Source organism: Myxocyprinus asiaticus, chromosome 41, assembly GCF_019703515.2.
Source record: "Myxocyprinus asiaticus isolate MX2 ecotype Aquarium Trade chromosome 41, UBuf_Myxa_2, whole genome shotgun sequence".
NCBI lineage: Eukaryota > Metazoa > Chordata > Actinopteri > Cypriniformes > Catostomidae > Myxocyprinus > Myxocyprinus asiaticus.
In genome coordinates this window covers 6190417-6211457 of record NC_059384.1, presented here as the reverse complement: position 1 = coordinate 6211457, position 21041 = coordinate 6190417, and the positions used below count along the sequence as shown (strand labels likewise).

The 21041-nt window shown below is 34.8% G+C and overlaps 1 protein-coding gene across 3 annotated transcripts in view; it reads right to left on the bottom strand.

Moving 5' to 3' along the window:
* The window catches only part of LOC127432158 (arf-GAP with GTPase, ANK repeat and PH domain-containing protein 3-like), a 234131-nt gene that overhangs the window by 92108 nt on the left and 120982 nt on the right, over positions 1-21041 (bottom strand). For all 3 annotated transcript variants that reach the window (XM_051683011.1, XM_051683012.1, XM_051683010.1), the window contains exons 4-6: positions 11939-12024; positions 6618-6759; positions 4125-4259 (exon numbers count right to left, since the gene is read on the bottom strand). In XM_051683011.1, the coding sequence (XP_051538971.1) occupies positions 4125-4259; positions 6618-6759; positions 11939-12024 (363 nt within the window). The remainder of the gene's footprint in view (positions 1-4124; positions 4260-6617; positions 6760-11938; positions 12025-21041) is intronic.

Genomic DNA, 21041 nt, shown 5'->3' with positions numbered 1-21041 from the left:
ACAGATAGAGGAATGACAGACAGACAAGACAGACAGACAGATAGATATAATGACAGACAGACAGAGACACAGTAACAGAAAAACAGACAGACAGACAGACAGACAGACACAGACAGATAGACAGATAAATAGATAGATAGATATAGATAGATAGATAGATATAATAGACAGACAGAGTAACAGAAAAACAGACAGTGAGACAGATAGAGGAATGACAGACAGACAAGACAGACAGACAGACCGATAAATAGATAGAACGATAGAACAATAGACAGACAGACAGACAGACAGACAGACAGATAGATATAATGACAGACAGACAGACACAGTAACAGAAAAACAGACAGACAGACAGATAGATAGATAGATAGATAGATAGACAGATAGATAGATAATGACAGACAGAGACACTGTAATAGAAAAACAGACAGACAGACAGATAAATAGATAGACAGATAGATAGATAGATATAATTACAGACAGACAGACACAGTAACAGAAAAACAGACAGACAGACAGATAGATAGATAGACAGATAGATATAATGACAGACAGAGACACTGTAATAGAAAAACAGACAGACAGACAGACAGATAAATAGATAGATAGATAGATAGATAGATAGAATGACAGACAGACAGACACAGTAACAGAAAATCAGACAGACAGACAGATAGATAGATAGATATAATGACAGACAGACAGAGACACTGTAATAGAAAAACAGACAGACAGACAGACAGATAGACAGATAAATAGATAGATAGATAGATTTATGACAGATAGATAGACAGACAGATCGATAGATATAATGACAGACAGAGACACTGTAACAGAAAAACAGACATAGATAGATAGATATAATGACAGACAGACAGATAGATACAGTAATAGACAGACAGACATATAGATAGAACAATATATAGATAGAGCTTTAGAACGATAGAACGCTAGATAGATAGACAGATAATGACAGACAAAACAGACAGACCAATAGATAGATAGAACAACAGAACAATAGATAGACAGATAGAACGATAGATATAATGACAGACAGACAGAGACACAGTAAACGAAAGACAGACAGACAGACAGACAGACAGATATAAGGAGAAAATGGCAGCCCTTGATACCCTGGCAGTAAACACAGGACTGAGAGAATTCCATCCTGACAACTACAATATTGAAGGAAACTGCAAGACTGCAGTGCAGTAAAGCTTCTCAAATTATCGCAGCCCATGCAACCATGGGAGGAAGTCTAAAACGAACACCTATACCTGATTACAATGCTGCTGCTTGATAAACAGTTATGTAATATGTATTTCTAGGTGCCGTGAAAGCACTCTACCTATAGCAGGTGGCTAGATGGACACAAAAGAGATGCGTGGGCAGATTTCTAGGGTTGCCCGCTACCAAAAATTTTCCAAGTCGACTAGTAGTCGTAAGTTTAAGCCATTAGTCGACTAGTTGTAGCATGTTTATGATATAAATGTTATAGAGAAAAATGCACATTAGGGTTGTGCCGACAGACGATGATCTTGGGGATTGACAATGGTCAGAGTGATCGCCAATAGCTGATGCCTTTGACGATGTCAAGACGATATTTGGCTCGTTTTCCCATTAATATATTAAATTATTATTATTATTAGGCTATTATCATTATCAAGTTTATATGACAAATAATTTGCCCGTAGACACACAGATACGTGCTTGAAGAAACACATTTTATTATATTTTTAAGAACTGATGACAGAAAAGCCGTCTATGCGCATGTATGACACGCTGTTTGTTCGGAGGCGTACAGTCTCGTGGAACACATGCATGTACAAGGTTCTCACTCTTTCTTTGTTTCTGTCTTCTTCATTTTTTATTTTTTTTTGCAAGAACAGTATTGTCTTTGAGTGCTGCAAATGACCTCAGACATCTCAGCTCAGGAGGTGTTTTGAGTTCAGTTCACTTTATTTCCACAGAGCAGTTCATTGTGACCACAACTGTGCAGCCTATACATCTGTGATTAAAACTTAAAATAATACAAAAACACATTCGCCTCAAACCATGATTTATATTTCAGTGATTATTATCATCATTATAATTATTATTTTTACATTTACAATTGTTTTTATGTCTTCATTTGTGTAAGTAATTTTCTGCCTGCATGTTTAGACGGAGACTTGCCTGACGGTAAATGGAAAGGTGGTTACTTATGTGTGTGTGTATATATATATATATATATATATATATTTTTTTTTTATCACTTCGTTATTTTAATTGCTTTTTCGTTTTGTTTGGAGTGCAATTTGAATTTAGAAATGTATCTGATTTAAGTTTTTCATTTTTTAAATAAATGCCATTTTCAATGCAAAACCATTAAAGCAAGAATATTCACCGATCCCTCAGCCAGGGGTTGCAGATGTAATTGGATATTGCGATATTTATATATATATATATATATATATGTGTGTGTGTGTATGTGTATATATATTTATGTATATATACACACATAGATACATACATACATACACACACACACACACTGGCGAAATAATGGAATAATGTACAGATTTTGCCGTTTCGGAAGGAAATTGGTACTTTCATTCACCAAAGTGGCATTCAACTGAAAGTATAGTCAGGACATTACTGATGTAAAAAACAGCACCATCACTATTTGAAAGAAGTCATTTTGATCAAATCTAGACAGGCCCCATTTCCAGCAGCCACCACTCCAACACCTTATCCTTGAGTAATCATGCTAAATTGCTAATTTGGTACAAGAAAATCACTTGCCATTATATCAAACACAGTTGAAAGTTATTTGGTTCGTTAAATGAAACTTAATATTGTCTTTGTGTTTGTTTTTGAGTTGCCACAGTATGCAATAGACTGGCATGTTTTATGGTCAATATTAGGTCAAAAATGGCAAAAAAGAAACAGATTTCTCTAGAAACTCGTCAGTCAATCATTGTTTTGAGGAATGAAGACTATACAATGCTTGAAATTGCCAAAAAACTGAAGATTTCATACAAAGGAGTACACTACAGTCTTCAAAGACAAAGGACAACTGGCTCTAACAAGGACAGAAAGAGATGTGGAAGGCCAGATGACCAACTAAACAAGAGGATAAGTACATCAGAGTCTCTAGTTTGAGAAATAGACACCTCACATGTCATCAGCTGACAGCTTCATTGAATTCTACCCACTCAACACCAGTTTCATGTACAACAGTAAAGAGATGGGTGGTGCAGGCCTTATGGGAAGAATTGCAAAGAAAAAGCCACTTTTGAAACAGAAAAACAAAAAGAAAAGTTCAGAGTGTGCAAAGAAACACAGACATTGGACAACAGATAATTGGAAAAGAGTGTTATGGATCTTAACCTCATTGAGCTTTTGTGGGATCAGCTAGACTGTAAGGTGTGTGAGAAGTGCCTGACAAGACAGTCACATCTATGGCAAGTGCTACAGGAAGTGTGGGGTGAAATGTCACCTGAGTATCTGGACAAACTGACAGCTAGAATGCCAAGAATCTGCAAAGCTGTCATTGCTGCACGTGGAGGATTTTTTGATGAGAACTCTTTATAGTTTTTTTTAAATATTTTTTATTGTAATTTTAATTTTTCACGTTATTAATGTCCTGACTATACATTGTGATCAGTTGAATGCCACTTTGGTGAATAAAAGTACCAATTTCTTTCCATAACAGCAAAATCTGTACATTATTCCAAACTTTTGGCCACCAGCGTATATGTATATATATATATATATGTATATATTCACTGGCAGCCAAAAGTTTGTTATAATGTACAGACTAATATATGTAACTAATAATGTACAGACTAGTACCACTAATATTCAAACTGTTTTTTTGAGATTGTACATAAATGCTTTAACCACTAGCAGCATAAAAAACAATCGAATGAAATAAAGAACCTTTGGTAACCAAGAAGATACCACAAAATTAAGTCTCCACAGAGACATAAGCTTGTGCTACCTTGTGTTGTTGTGTTGCATTTAACCCTAAAGGTCATGATGCAAAGAGAAGGCTAACTGCAAACCAGGATGCTAAACTCAAACCTGAGTGCTTCAAGTGGTATTAAAAAGACACTGGTTATCACATCAAGCCGTCTCACCATCTTGAAAAACTCTCTCCACGTTAAGGCCGTAGGTGGAGCATGTTTCGTAATACGTGGAGCGTTTCAGATCGTTGGAGAGTTTGCGAGCTCGAGCGTCATCTATCACTCTGGGATTGGCAGCACTGATGGCATCTAAAAAGGGAGAAAACAGTGAAACATGTGATGTCATAAGACATATATGCATAACAAAAGGTGGGGAGAGAAAATCTGGTTTCAATTTGCATGGGACCACTCTCATCAGATATCTTCTCTTGATATGATTGCTGTAACCTATAGTGTCAGCACCTTTAATGTTAAATACAATGCATCAATAAAGGAAAAGGTCACCCAAAAATAATAATATTAATCTTTGTTTGTTCAAAAAAACTTTGTCTTATGCAGAAGAAAGAAAGTCATAGGGGTTTGAGACTGCATAAGAGTAATTATCATTTTTGGGTAAACAGACCTTTGTGCGTTAAATGTCATCAAAAATGTTGTATATTAATATCAATAAATGCAAAAGTGAATATAATAAAATGCAACAAAACTCTAAAAGAATAATTATAAGTAATTTTTATGTATGTATGTATATATATATATATTGCGTAAAGAAAATAAAGCCTATTCTATGGACCGTTAACAATTTTGGCATTACAAAAAAATACTATCATGATGTAGGCCTATTCTTACAATTGAACTTTTTTTTTTTTTAGGATAATGAGAAATGGTGAAAAATGTGATTAATTGGCATGAAATGAATGCAAAATGTTTTGCAATATATATAATATATGAGGCCTGTCAATCGATTACATTTTTTATTCAAATTAATCGCAATTTATCGCATACAAAAATATTAGCTGAGAAAGCCCCTCAAATAATTCAATAATGATTAAACAATTATAGTTACATTTAAATAATGCAAGTGAAATTATTCACATCCACATCCCCAGTTAACGATCCACACTGGTGGCATTCATTGGCTAGGCATCAACCAATAAAACGACTTCATTGCCCGTCCCCCGTTGAACACTGGTCTTGCTCTTCTCGCATCAGGATTTTAAAAGTGCACACGTGAGTTTTGCTACAGGCTTTTCGCAAAAGTAGTTGCAAAAGTCAAGGCGTGAAGACTTTAAGTTGCAGTGCCAGATTTGAGGTTGTAAGTGCCTATTTGTGGTTGTACTGTGAAAAATAATTAAAGTACAAAAGTTAATGTGTAATACAAGTTTGTGTCTGTAGTTGTATTTATGTGAATGTCATTTTACACATTTGTGACTACTTGTCTGCAATTGTGAATTCAATACACAAGCTTTGAATTATTGTCTGCAAGTGCAGATTGCAACTTTCAACTTCAAATTTTTATTTTACAAGTTTTCACATCGGTGCTGTGAGTGTAAATTTCAACTTACAAGTACAAATATTTATTGTGCAAGTTCTCAAATCCAAATATGCAAGCTCTTGAGTTTTGCTACTGATTTACCTTCATACACCTGCATCAGGACACTTTTAGAGCATCTTGGTTGTGTTGCATCATAAACGTACCATTTTTAGGTTGCTGTGTCAAGTAAAACAAAGTTTGAAACTTAGAAAAACACGTGCTGAGATCCCTGCCTTCGGATTTGCACTCCATCAAGCTGTGTTTGAACGCAAGAACATGTTCTCATCTTGTGTTGTCTGCTCTTGGTAAGTGTGGTTTGTTCTCTGTCTGTACAATCTGTGCGTTGCCTTTACAGAGAGTTTCACTTACTTTCCCCTGGAGAAAACAGGTGGTACTCCATGCTTGAATTGCTCATATGGAAGGAATATTCCTTATTACAGTCTGGGGACATGATTAATTGCATTAATTTTTTTAACACGTTATTTTTCGTTAAATCTACAGCCCTAATATATATATATATATATATATATATATATATAATATATATATATATATATATATATATATATATATATATATATATATATATATATATAATATAATATATATATATATATATATACATATATATATATATATATATATATCATTTTATTTATTTATTTATTTATTAATTTTTTTAAGTTGTCCTTTTCTTGTGAGACTCACCCAAAAGCTTACAAGTACTTATTATTTCTCACTCTTACTACATATGTAATTTGCATACAAAAGTAAGTTTTCTTCTCAAACAAGCCTTCGGAGCCCTTTACACCACATGTGTTTTTGTGTCCATCCACGCTGTTGTTAAATTGAGTTCCTATGTAAATATGCGGTAGACGTACATCTTTGTCCGTTGCTCTGTCTCGCTGTTTTTTAGCGCAAGAACGCATTCAGTCTGAACGGTCCCTTAGTCTTATAGCTTTCTGCACATGCAACTTCTTAGTCAGCTGCTCTGGTAAAACACGATGAATGTTACATTTTGTGCAAGAGTTTTATACCAGATTTAATAAAAACAAGTGCACGCTGCACATCAATTTTGTCTGTCCTGTGCTGTATTGTAGAAGAATAACTGAGTCACTAATTGTATGATGACTCACCCTGTGTCCCCACAAGCACCATGAGAACCTCTGCTGTGTTTCTGTAGCTGGAGAGACGCAGGAAGTAGTTATAAACTGTCTGGAAGCTGATCTCATCCTCCAAGCTGAAGACGAACACCACAGCGTCCACCCAGGCAGCAAACTGAAAACAAACAGAACATAAACAATATGGGCATTTTTAAATAAGATACTTTCGATTCGGTAGCAACTTTTGTTCCATTTGGTATATTTTTTTTTTTATCCCTGAAACTCACTTGCGTTGTGCATCAAAAAGTTGTAACAGTATCCACACTAATCTGTTTTTGTTTTTAAACTCCATTTTCAGTTTTCTAATGTAATCATTTTTCAAAGTATGAGGTCACAGAAAGCATTTTTGAAAGTCAGTTTAAAACAGAAAAAAAGAAAAAAAAAAAAAACACAGAAAAGGCGTAAACGTAGCAAAATTGAAAACACAGTGTGGAAAGAAATGCATTAATATAGAATGTGCCGTCACAGGAGTGCATTTATTAACATTTTATGGCTTTGGCTTCAGAAAATTTGAAAAACGAAGGCCATGTCCACACTAATAGTTTCCGTTTGAAAATGCATTGATTTTGCTACATTTATGCCCATCATCCACATTCAAACTTTCATTTTTCTTCACTGAAAACAGAGACTTTTGAAACGCTCTCTGTTACAGCAGAAAATTGGAATAGGTGTTTTCCAAAGTCTCAGTTTTTGAACAAAAAATGCCATTCTAGTATGGATGAGAGGCGTAAACATAGTAAAATCAATACGTTTTCAAACTAAAACATATTAGTGTGGACATGGCCTTTATTTATATATTTTCTGAAGCCGAAGCCATAAAATGTGAAACGCACAACTGTGACAGCACATTCGATATTAATGCGTTGTTTTGCAGCCGTAAAAAGCTTTTGGTTATGTCAAGTCTACACTAATACGTTTCCATTCCATACATTTCATCCACACTGGAATGCCATTTTTCTCCACCGAAAACTGAAGACTTTCAAAAACGCTCTCTAGTACTTTGGAAAACGATGATGTTAGGAAACAGAAAACAGTTTTAGCATTAGTGTGGATGTTGCCTTACGGTAATGAACTATATTACTTATGGAAGAACTGTTTATTGAATTCTGTTTATTATTATTATATTTTTTTTATAAATGTGACCGTTTATTGAACATTGGTGCCTTTTATCGTATTGCAGTTGCTGGCATTTTATAAAAGCAATAAGCCACTCTAAGCCATGCGCTACAGTTCACACTGCCCCAAAAAACTCCAACAAAAACTTTTGTTGGGTCAGTGTGTTCACCCTGTTTGTGTTTTGATAATAACAGTTATACTTTTCAACATTCTAAATCCAATAGCCAACTTTAGAATGTTGTTTGTTGAAGTTTGGAGTTTATGTGGGCATTGGCCTTGGTTTTAAGCATTCCTATTCACGTTTGCCAAAGAACATCCCTTATACATGCTAAAATCACTGTAACGCACCACTTCACATGTCTTTTGCTTAATTATATAATTAAACTAATTGTGTAATATAATTAAATGCTTAATTAAATAACCATATTTTCCATGACACATCCCCTTTAAATTCTTTGAGAAACCGTTGAATAGTTGTGGAGTAGATGTGCCATGTGATTTGCCTGTTACATTTGGCAGCATAGTACGGTATGTGTCAGTGATTTTTAGCAAATTTCATTGTTTATTGCTGAAGCCCACGTTCATGTTTTTTCTTATTTTCGTCTTCTGTAGCTGCAGGAGAATAATTCTAACCATAGTTGAATTTCGTGACCAGGAACTTGAATTGTTTCTGGGCCCTGAGATGCACACTCATTGACGTCTGCTTGAAATCTTAAGGGCTGTAATACACAAATTCTTTGAGGTAATCTGCATTCTAATCAATTACACATTACCATAAAACCAGCAAAACAGAAAACACAGACTAACTGAGAATAATTACCATGACTATTCCACCAGGAGCTACACTGGCAGGAAAGTTTCACTTGAAATCCCCATTCTCACAACACAGAAAGCGAGTACTCATCCCCGCTTTGCTCGGCTGAGAACTGCCATGAGAACTATCACACTATAATTACACTGAGCCGCAGCAAAATGTGAAAATGGGGCCACCCAGAAAGGGGCCCCACAGGGCAAGTACAGCCGTTCAAAAAGAAACGGCATTCTACCATCGACTGTGTCAAATGGGGACTGGGCAACACAATTACGGAATATTTTAGCAGCTATTTGGACAATTCTTTGCTTTTTCGAACTTGCCAAAAATATCACTTTCTCAGATATCATCAATTAGTACGGTGCCACATCAGCATGCAGTCCAGGAGCTGCAAATTGAGCAAGATAATTAAGGTGTTTAGGGTATTACTAGTACTGTTTGTATGGAGAAACGTAAACACTTCAGCATTTCTCTACATAAACTACATTACATATCCATATGTGTCCAGATTACATAAATCTCCATATTGAATATGTTTGAATATGAATTAGTTACTGTAATCTAATTACTTTAAGGAAAAAGTAGTGTAAAAATTACATTTTAAATTCTTGTAATCAGATAAGTTACTGACTTTCAATTAAGTAAATTACTTCAAGTACCTGGGTTACACATATTTCCTAAATAATATTATTTATGTAGAAACCATTTAAAACATGAATAGGGCTGCAACAACTAATCGATAAAATCGATTATTACTGATTATAGAAATCATCGACAATGAATTTCATTATCGATTAGTTGGATATATGCCGTGAGCACAGAGAAGCTCCATCAGTGACGTCACTTCACAGCCCGGTAGAAAATTTGTTGCATGATGAAACTCATTTGAAAAACAACGGAGGCAAGCTGAAGCAGAAAAAACACCGACCCAAGTTGTCCAGCGCACAAGAGCACTTTATAAACACTTCAGAGAAGATCATAATAAGCCTACAGTTTAATGTGGATCGGTTGCTACATCAGGTGCATTGAAAGAGTGATTGTGCTGTTTAAATGCACTTAAGAGTTGTTTCTCTCCAGCACGACTTAATTTCATTGCTATTTTCTATATGTTTTATTATGTATACATGTTATGAATTCAAAATCAGGCACGAATGTCCGTGTATTTTGCAAAACTGCTTGTTTTTACCAAATGAGATTCTCTGAGAAACTTAAATGAGCAAGCGAGCATGCGCATCCACGTCAATCAAACCAGTCGCAATGGAGAAAGGGAGTGCAATCACTTTGATTAAACTTGTGCAACATCATACCGTGCTTTCAGTTTCAATGTAATCAATTGTGCAGCTTTCACTGATGTCACACTGATGTCTCAGAGGTCCAAGTGTGCAGTTTAAAGTGTTTTAGATTGTTTCTCATCATGTAATCACATGTCTTACATCAGCCATCTGTGCACTCACAGACTTGCCTTACTCCCTCAACCCCTGGATGACCAAGCCGGTCCTCATCGATTACGATGGACAAAAGAAGAAGAAGAATCACATGTAATACAAAGAGCACCGGGATGAGATTTAATTTAGCATGAGAGTGAATCTGCACTGAGTTTACAGATGATTGTAGTATATTAAACTGTATATAATGCTGAATATAATGTATAATAATGCTAAGAGTCCTGATATTTGATAGTGCTCCTAATAATGGCAAAGGTAATGTCTGATTCTACCAGTAAATTCATACCATGGCAAACATAATTTTACTGGATAAACATACACATATTTTTGAAAAGAATAGTTAAGAAATATAGCTGCAAGCTGCGATGACGAGCCCAAGCACAACTGGTCCATTTCCACCCAGAAAACAATGCAAGGTGGACACATGCATTTGACATTATTCTAAACAATTTTAAAGCAATTTGAGTAAATACAAGAGGACTATTTTAAAGTCTGCTGTAAGAGCCACACTTCCTGCTGCCAGGTGGTGGCGCTATGACTGTGACCCAAAATAGTCAAATCTATGTGATTAACCCCCAAGACTAAACATACATCTCAATTTTGATCTAAATCACACATTGCACACAGAAGATATGACACGTTTCCTGTTTCCCATTTTTCGCCATTAATTTAATGCCTTGCCATGGCAACACCGTTCGATATATCAAAATCTGTTTGCAATTTAGCATCTTCAATGTCTTGGCATTATGTTGTCTAAATGTGGTGACAGTCTCCTAAATCCCCTAGGAGGAGTATTTAAAAGATCAGAGACTGCAATATTAAAAAAATTAAAAATGGCCAACTTCCTGTTGGGTGGACCTAATGACTATAATCATTAAAAGTATAAAAGTTGTTCAGCTTGATGAGAACTATATATGTACCAATTTTGGCAACTGCAGGTGAAAATGGGGGAGCTACAGAGGCCATCTTACACACCCATTTTAAACAGGGCACTACAGAGCTCTGCACTTTCAGTGCTTCGGCCCTAAAAATGTAATCAGTGACAATACTATTTTAAAACCTACAATATTAATTTTAAAATACTTAAAATGTATGTAATCAGTGTTGTACAAGCATATAAATGTAACATAATTATGAATTTTTCAGCTGGGCAGAATTATTAATATTTCTATTCTCGTGTCACCATTGCCCTCTGCTGGGCTGATTTTTAGTCCCAGTCCATTCCTGATGAATCATTTTACTTATGCCCTTTATCATTTTTTTTTTATTACATATTTTAATAAAATACAGGAAATAAAATTTCTTTATCTGATTAATTGAAGAAATAATTGAAGATTCATCGATTATCAAAATAATCGTTAGTTGCAGCCCTCTACATGAATCATGTCCATATGTACATCTGTTTATGTTTCTGAGACAGCTGAAGGGACAACAACACTGAACAAGGATCATATTAGACATTATTTTAAAATCGTTGAGCAGAAAAACAAACACTAATAACTATTAACAGTTTAGGAAATTAACTTAAAAGTAAAGTCATTTGAAATGTGATTAATTTCCCATGAGGTAATCAGTAAAATAAACTGATTATAATTTTAGAGAAGTAATTAGTCATTTGTTGTGGATTACTTTGAGTAACTTACCCAACACTTTAAGCAATTCAAAGGCCAATTTGCCAGGAAAAGTTACAACACTGGCTTTCAATACTGGTTCAGACAAAAGTTCTAAAAACACTTTTTTTCTTAACATGTTCCTTTTTGTTCATTTTAGCCAAAATGTTTGCTAAATGTGATTACAATTATGATTTCAAATGCATTTAACCAGTCACTGGCATGGTAGCTATTTTTGTTCTGGCAAAAAAATTTTGTAAACGTTTAAGTAATTCAAGGAAATATATATTTTCTGTTGGCTTAGTTTCTTACCTGCAATTCTGGTGGGCCGCCTTCATCTCTGATCAGCAAGAGATAACTCTGTCCGTCCACCACAATCTCCTTTTTAAACCGCCCTCCTGCAAGAATGCAGAATAACATTAATTATACCATTTTACAACATCTTTCTCTCTGCAGCTCATTTAACTGAGGAACCCCTCCAGCCCTGTCAATTTGTACAAAGACATTTCCAATTTTCAGCTTGCATATGCCTTCTGGCAGTTATGAAGTGTTAGGGAGAAATGTCGAAGACTGTGAGTGAATGAGTTAGTGAGCATGTAAAAACTAGAGCTTGCCGATATATTGAATATTGCCGATATATTTGCAATGGTTTTGCTGCGAATATAAAATTAAGCAACACTGTGAATATCGCGATTATTTCAGTGTGTTTTTTATTTGGCCATTAATTTTCCCGAACAGCATGACATAGATTTGTTTCATAATACTTTAAGGTATCTTGACTTGCGAGTATGAGTGTTAAGACAGACGTCTTAATAGCATATTTGATTTAATTTTCAACTTTTAAGTTGGTAAGTTTGATTAATGTCTTTGAATCGGTTCAAACTGTCCGTTCAAAACTCTCATTCAACGATTTGTTTGTCATTACCCAAAAATGTGAGCCTGATCCATATTAATCACGTGAATGTGGCAAAATTTTAGCAAAACAATATTACATGTTCTTTACATGTATTGCGGCAGTTCCAAGGTAAAATGTCAACTGTGTGGCGCTAAAAGCGAGTAAAACTGTCTCCCAAACAGATGAGGTTTTAAAGGTTAATGCTCTATGGAGTTTTAAATCAACAAAACCTACCACCCTACCCTAAACCTTAAACGTAAACCTAACCAAAAGTGTCATAAAAAGCAAGTGTTACATGAAAAACACAACTGCTGACACTTTCGGCTTACGTGTCGACTTACGTGCTCTTCAGGACTCGTACCCCAGTCCATTGCATCGCAAGTGCAATGCTCTATCAGTTAAGGTACCGCACAATTTGACTGTACTTGAACAAGCTTGTTAATGTAGTTACTTTTTTAATGCAAATCTTAAAATGTATCGCATCACAAGTCATGCACTACAGTTAAAGTGTTTAGATGTCAACAGATAGCTGAAATATGGTTCCTGCGATTAAAAAAAAAAAAAAAAAAATCAACCCATTCATACCTTAAATATTGATAATAAATATCGATACCCTTATCGAACATCGTCACAAAGAAGAAACATAGTATGCAGATATAATTTTGATAGCTAAATTATGCAATTGATAAACACTGAATATCAGCCAACAAATGAAATTAGGCGAGCCTTATACAAAATATGAGCTATTCCTACATCAACTGCGAATCTAAGACTTGATTTTTTCCCCCTTCATTTATTCCCTCCTCAACAGATATGTGTTTTTTTTTTTCTGTTTCTCGCAGCCGTTGACAATGAAAGCTGATGGAACTTTGATGCCACTGAGAGTTCTCCAAATTAAATTGTGATTTTGTGGAGCCTTCTCCATGATTAAAAGTTGCTTTTATTTCCGGTAATCTTCTAAGGGGGACAAAAGCAGAGGGGTTGGGATCCTCGAACATAACGATGGGTTGAAACGGCAAGTCAGTGTGTGGAATACATGAACAGCCTGGGGAGGAGAGGGTCGATTTGGTTGAACTGTTCACCTAAGAGCATGAGGTAATTTCAATTAGCAGTGATTAGATGTACCAAAGTTATATAACAATTTTGTGATGTTAGTTATGAGAATAGAAATTTAAAAATGTATTATTACAGCAGGAAATATCAACATAGATTAAATGTCCTCTAAGAGTGTGAGTATTGTTCATGAGGGCACTATTACTTGTCTGCAATTACTGAAATTCTTGATGATGTTCAAAATAATACACTATCATACTACTACTACTACTACTATTTCTGCAATATATAGCATGCATATTGTGCACAGCATGCACATTTTCAATATGCATAGAATACCCGGATAAGATGACATATTACTTTGCCAAAATGTGCAGTAAATAACAGATCACACTGCATAGAAAAGTGTATCCCACAATGTACTGTGAACTTGAACTTCCATTTTCAGTGTGATAAACTAACCGGAAGCGATTACGATTGCAATTTTCTCTTTTATCATTCATTATTTGATCGGACTGCCAAAAGTTATGACAATTTTACACAAAATTTAATTGAAAATGCAAAATATCCATTTTTATTTCCAATATGATAACTGAACACTGCTAACATGCAACGTGACGAGGTCATGTGACAACAATGTAGCATACTACTGTTGAAACGTTTATTGTTTATTGCACAGCTCTTTGGAATACTCTATTCTGATTGGTCAAATCACACCATCCAGGGGTTAAAAGTAAGCTAATAAAATATTTAAACCTAAATCAATATTTCATGTCAATTTATTTATTTATTTGGCAAGTAGTCTTGTAAAAAGCGGTATAATGATCAAATCAAACGGATCAAATTTGCAATATAAGCACCCTACTGAACTCCGACTCAAATCGGAGGTTGAATTCAGTGTCTCTGGAGACTCAGCTGTCTCATTTTCTACTCATATAATAGTGTACATTCAACTCAAATGATTATCATTTTAAGTCCATTTAATAGTAGCAATGTAATAAGCGAGATAATATACAGTCAGCCGGTCATCTTCACAAAACAAATTGCAAAATAAATATGTATCCCATACAAAATGCCTACTAACCCTAACCCTAACCTAACCCTACTGTTTCACTTAGAGACTACTATTTAACAAACAGTAGGCTATAGCGGTCACGGAAATTAAATTTGGCTGACAATTAATTGTCTTACAAATAATTGCGATTATGATGATTAATTGTCTGTTTTAGGGCTTTCACATTTAATTGTAAAATAAACTGTCATTTCTTAAGGTGCATGTGTGCTTCATACACCTTAAGAAATCATTTTTACATATTTAACTTATAATATATAAATCAAATAATAAAATAGGGATATATGATTTCCTTTTAAGGCTTTAAAAATGAATGACAGGAAAAATAACGTTTAAAATATCAAAATATTTGGAAATACTTAAAATGTCTCTCTTTTTGGTCAATTTATATTTACACGGTTGTTTTTTGGAAATCATATTTTACATTATAATGTTTTTAACAAAACAATAATATATAATTTGTTTATATATTTTTATTATATAATATATAATATAATGCAATATTAAAATATTTCTGTCCTAATTTCTTCACTTTCACTTGTTATTTTAACGTTCTTTGATTAGACCATGAGCCCTTATTTTTTCATAAGATTTGTTTCATCATTTTATCTCTCCACAGAAATAAAGCGTGCGTCTCCACTGCATCACTGTGTGTCATTAACACGGCGTGTATGAGCCCGCTATGACCAGGGGCATTTGTCATTACACGTTCGTTTAAAGTGAAGACGGAGCGGGAGTTTGGCGTGAGCCTCTGCTGACGGCGCGCACATCAGATCACATGAGAAGCGCCTCACATGCTCTTCCGGACAGGAGCTGCCAGAGGGAGCTGCTCTGGTTGACATCCGCAGTCCGGCCCAGTGACACTCGGAGTACAACTGAATGACGCAAACGCGCCATTGATGGCATTTATATATTCGCTTAAAATATATTCGCCTTATTTGGACATTAAAATGAGATTGGAATTTGAAGTGCACAAAAATCCCGGTTATCTCAAATAACCACGGTTAGATCAAATAACCGCAATCAGTCAATTATTTAATAATCATGACAGGCCTACAGTAGGCACTATACAATGTATACTGTGCAATATGAAGTAGCTAGTAAGCAAGTACTCCATTTAGAACATAACCTCGCTTTGATACTTTATCATCTGATCTATCTCAGGTCTATTTGAACTCATGTCCTGCATGGAAAATTCATTAGGGAGCTTTGTCATCGAACGCCTCCTGGGAGAATTTACATTTTGTAAACCGTGTGAATGAATGCTTGAACGTTCCAAAAATCGAAATGTTAAAGCAGCTAAGTCTGAGAAAATCCTTCATGCAGTCAAAAACTGCTCTTTTGTTATGTTTGCAAGTAGCAAAGTGCATGACTGAAAGCTGCTAGAGTTCGTGTCACACTGCAAATCCTTACTTTTAAGTTCAGTGACCCCTGGAGTCAATTGTACTAATTAAGAGTCATGCACAAGAGCAATGAAGTAGGCTACTGCCTCAGAGAATGTAAATAGGGATGTAAATAGCAGCTCTGCATGAACAAGACGGAGCATAACATGTCCCTACCTGATATTAAAACTCATTTTTTACTCTTTCAGAGGAAAATATGTTTGCCTCTGCAAAAGTCGTCGCCATGGTGCTAGGGTGATCTGTGTGGTTGCTAGGGTGTTGCTAAATGGTTACTAGGGTGTTCTTGGTGGTTGCTTATTGGCCCAAGTCAAAAACACTGGCCTCCAGGTCTTCATCTATGATATTCTGGTCTCTGATTCGGTTCCCTCCTTTGATGGAAGTCTATGAAATTTTTTCATCTGTTTTATTGACGACCAGGCATTTGTTTGAAACCAATGTATGAGCAATAATAATAGTGATGTTTGCCTTAGCAAACACCACTAATAAAAGGTGGAAATGCACCAAAACATCAGATTTCAACAGGCAACTGTTTGGTGTAATTATAAATAATTGAACTTAATTGTGTTTCCACAATCACTGACCATTTTAATGTAGGTGATAATTTCATCTGCTGTTGGTAAAGCATGTCCAAACATGTTATAAAAGACCAGCAAAAAATCCCTTAAGCCAAGTTTCCTGCTTATTCAAAGACTCTTGCAAATAGCTGTCCAAAAGTTTTGATTTTTGAAGGGATAGTTGAATTGAATGCAAAAGGGCATAAACATTTAATCTATACACTGTCACACAAAAGTAAATGCTGAGGATTGATGACATGGTCTGGTGGCGGCAGGCCAGGCTGCCTGACCTGCTGTTGCCATGGCAACACCTGAGATATCGGAGGGGCGGCACATCGGCATGAAAACTCAAGAGCTTTGCCAGTGCAGTACAGGCAGCAGCAAATAACAGATAACAAATTACGATTAGGAGACATTAGGGTCATTTTCACTTGAGCAATGCTTAATAAAGCCAGGAAAGTCTGCCAACACTTCATGCAGTATGAATCACAATTGTATTAATCACTGATGTAATGTAATTTCTGTGCAATCTTTGTTTTTCCTCTTACAGCCGAATATTTGTTTGAATATTTAATTATTTGTTACAATTCTACAAAGCATGAAACAGCTCAGTCTTTTGCATATTTCCCATCAGCTTACAGATATTTATTACAATGTTATTTGGACATATACCGTGGTCTTCTCTGAAGTACCTTTTAAGTACCATGTATATACCACTCATATATATATATATATATATATATATATATATATATATATATATATATATATATATATATATATATATACACATGAATGTGGTAATCATATATCACCATAGTATATGGTTACTTGTTACATAAAGTGTCCATGGACTTTTTTAATCAACATCAATATTTAAGTCACAATTTATGTGAAAAGTACTCTAGCAAAGTGTATATCTTACGTCCTGTAATTTTTTATTTTTATTTTTTTTTTTACATTTTAAATCACCTTTTTTGCTTTTTCTATTTAATTTTAAATGGTCTTGTGGTGACAAAAAATAAAAATAAAAAAATAAATAAAAAATATATATATATATATATATATACTTTAAGAACAAATATGCCATGTAGCTTCTTAAAGTCCCAAAAGTTGCATGCATAATTAAAACAAATTAACAAAATGCTGCTTAAAGGAATATTCCGGAGTCAGTACAAGTTAAGCTCAATCGAAAGCATTTATGGCATAATGTCTCTCTCTTTTTTTTTTTTTTAAAGCAAAAGTCAAGATTACGGTAGCTCACAATGAAAAAGAACAGGGTCAGTCCATAAACGTTAAAATACACACTTAAAAAATAAAAAAATTATATATATATATATATATATATATATATATATATATATATATATATATATATATATATATATATATATAGCCACAAAACGTAAACCTAGGTGTCAACATTAACAGTCATACAAACAGTTTGTATTTTAACGTTTATGGACTGGCCTCATTCACTTTCATTATAAGTGCCTTACTGTAACAGCAGTTTTTCTTCCTTTTTTTATAAACAAGGTACAAATTAAACAGTTTTGTGTGTGTGTGTGTGTGTGTGTGTGTGTGTGTGTGTGTGGTGATCAACATTATGCCACATATGCTGTCCATTAAGCTTAACTTGTACTAAACCCTGAACATTCTTTTAAAATAGTTTCAAACAGAGTATAACATGTCCTACCGCAGAACATGAACTTTCCAAATGTATTTGTCAACTATAATTCAAAGTTCTTTGGTATTACCATCTAATTTCATCACTGTACCTTGGTACAGGCCACAGGGAAGCCAGAGCATTTATAACAGAACACGACCAGCATTCATATTTAATGATAAATCAATATAGACAAAAATGACTTCTGTCAGAGCTTGTGCATAGAGTTATAACCATCTCACAGAGAGACTTTGATATTTTGCCCTCGAATTTTGTAACATTTTGTAATACCGAGTGAAAACATGTTACTGTTCAAATCAAGAAATTTTTGTTTGGGCCTTGTTATTTTGTGCTATTCAGGTGTGTGTTAACACTAATCTTAGGAGGAGCAATTCATCACGCATTTATCAAGCATTATTCCACTTCAACACCACAGTCCAGTACGAGCAAGAGGCAGAGAATTTGACTGGGGAGGGGGGGGGGGGTGAACTGAGCAAGCCACATTCAAGTCACAACAGGTTTCAAAGCCTATTTTCTTCCACAGTGGAACAGGATGTACAGTTAAGCTTTCAACAAAACCTACTGGGCCGGAGTACTGCACGTTTAAGCTGTTATTAAGCAATGTGACTTTTATCTACTGTTAAAAGCACATTATTGCCATGTTCAATGCAAGATAAAGGGATAGTTCACCCAAAAATGAAAACTCTGCCATAATTTATTCACCCTCATGTTATTCCAAACCTGCATTACCATTGTACTGACTCCGTGATATTCATTAATGGAATGTGTTTTTTTTATTTTTATTATTATTTAAAAATTGTAATTCCTGCAAGGCATTTACAATGGAAGTAAATGGGGCTAGTCCATAAACATTAAAATACACAAGTATAGCCACAAGACAAACAGTACACGTGTTAACATGACTGTAGTGTGATAAAATCCCTGTTCTACATGATTTTAGTGCGATAAAATTGTTTACAGGGTTTACCAGCCTTGCATCACCATGGCAACAAAGTTGTAATATTGGATATAACTTTACACAGATAAGGTAAGGAAGCAATTTTAATCACTGCAAAATCAAGTTAACATGTATAATGTTTGTATATTGTGGCCATATTTTTGAAAAAGTGCTAACTTTATGGACTGGCCCCATTCACTTCCAGTGCAAGAGCCTTAATGTAAATGCAATTTTTATTTTTTCCGATAAACAAGAGGCAAGTCAAAATCACGTTATGCCACAAATATTGTCGATTGAGCTTAACTTGTACTGAACCCGGAACATTCCTTTCTATACAAGTTAACATACATATATGGATGGCATCTATGACATGCATGTCGATTATTTACTAGAGAAATAATTTTGACTCATTTGGCTCTACTTTCAAAACGGTGTATATTGTAACATGGGTAACACTTTACAATAAGGTTCCATTTGGTAACATTTGTTAACATAACAAATTTATTAATCTTGGTTAATGTTAATTTCAACATATAGCAATCCTGTACATTTTTTTAAATCAAAAGTTGTATATGTTAGCATTAGTTAATACACTATTAACTAACATGAACTAACAATGAATTAATAATAATTAATGAACAATTGTATTATCATTTACAAAGATTAATACATGCTGTAAAAAATATATTGTTCATTGTTAGTTTATGATACCTAAAGCACCGTACACACATGCAGCGACTTCCAGAGACAAAGAGACCTGATCCCATTCATTTTCAATAAGAGCTGGCGACTTCCGGCGACACGAGCGACAGCAACCTCTGGCGACTAGATGCGAGTGTGGCGAGCAATGCGACAAAGTTGAGAAAAGTTTAACTTCATGCAAATGAGGAGCGACTTTTGGGAGCGACAACCAATAAGAGTGAAGACTGTGTCAGTGGAGCTCACATCATCCGTCTCCTGTGAGATAATGAAGTTGAGTGCAGGGAAGACAGAAAAGTTTCTGTGAGTGATTTCACCATTCTATATGATTTGTCTGTAACCACATACATGGAAATAACAAAAAATGATGCATGGAAAAGAAACTGTCGGCAGTCTGAGTGAGTTTGATTAATGCATTGATAGTTTGTTCATCTTATTAATGATATGATGCAATGAGCACTGCTGCAATTCATATAAAAACACACTTCCATGCAGAATGTGCAGTTTTAGGGACAAGAAAACTGATTCCTTGTGAAATTTGAATGAAATCGTAGTTTTACTAGAAAAATGCCTCATCTGTGATCATACTTCCAATAACATTAGAGCAGCAGCAGTAGGAATGACTAATGACCACTAGCGACTTCACAGTACAGAGACTAGCGACATCGAGCGATAAAGTCGCTGCAAGTGTGTACGGGACTTAATGCATTAACTAATGTTAACAAATGGAACCTTGTTGTAAAGTGTTACCTAACATTTAATAAAGTGGAAAGCCTTGTCCCACAGACTTCAATTGTACATGCATGACTGAAAACACAATTTGTGTATGTTTTTACAAATTGAGGGATAGGTGAATATAATTTTTAGTAGTAATTGAAAGCATGCTTTTCACAGAATTAAATTAGTTTAAACCCAGAACATTCTTTTTTAAATGAATAAATTAGTAGTAATAGAAATCTCATGGGTGTCATGCGAGGGTCGGACGTGTGAACGGCGAGCTCTGCACACTTAATGCTAGTTTTAATAATATTTGTGTCACAAACTGGTGAGATTCGATACACCCTGATCCTTAATAGTTTTGGGAAGACAATTCAAAAGAAATCAAATTCCTCAGG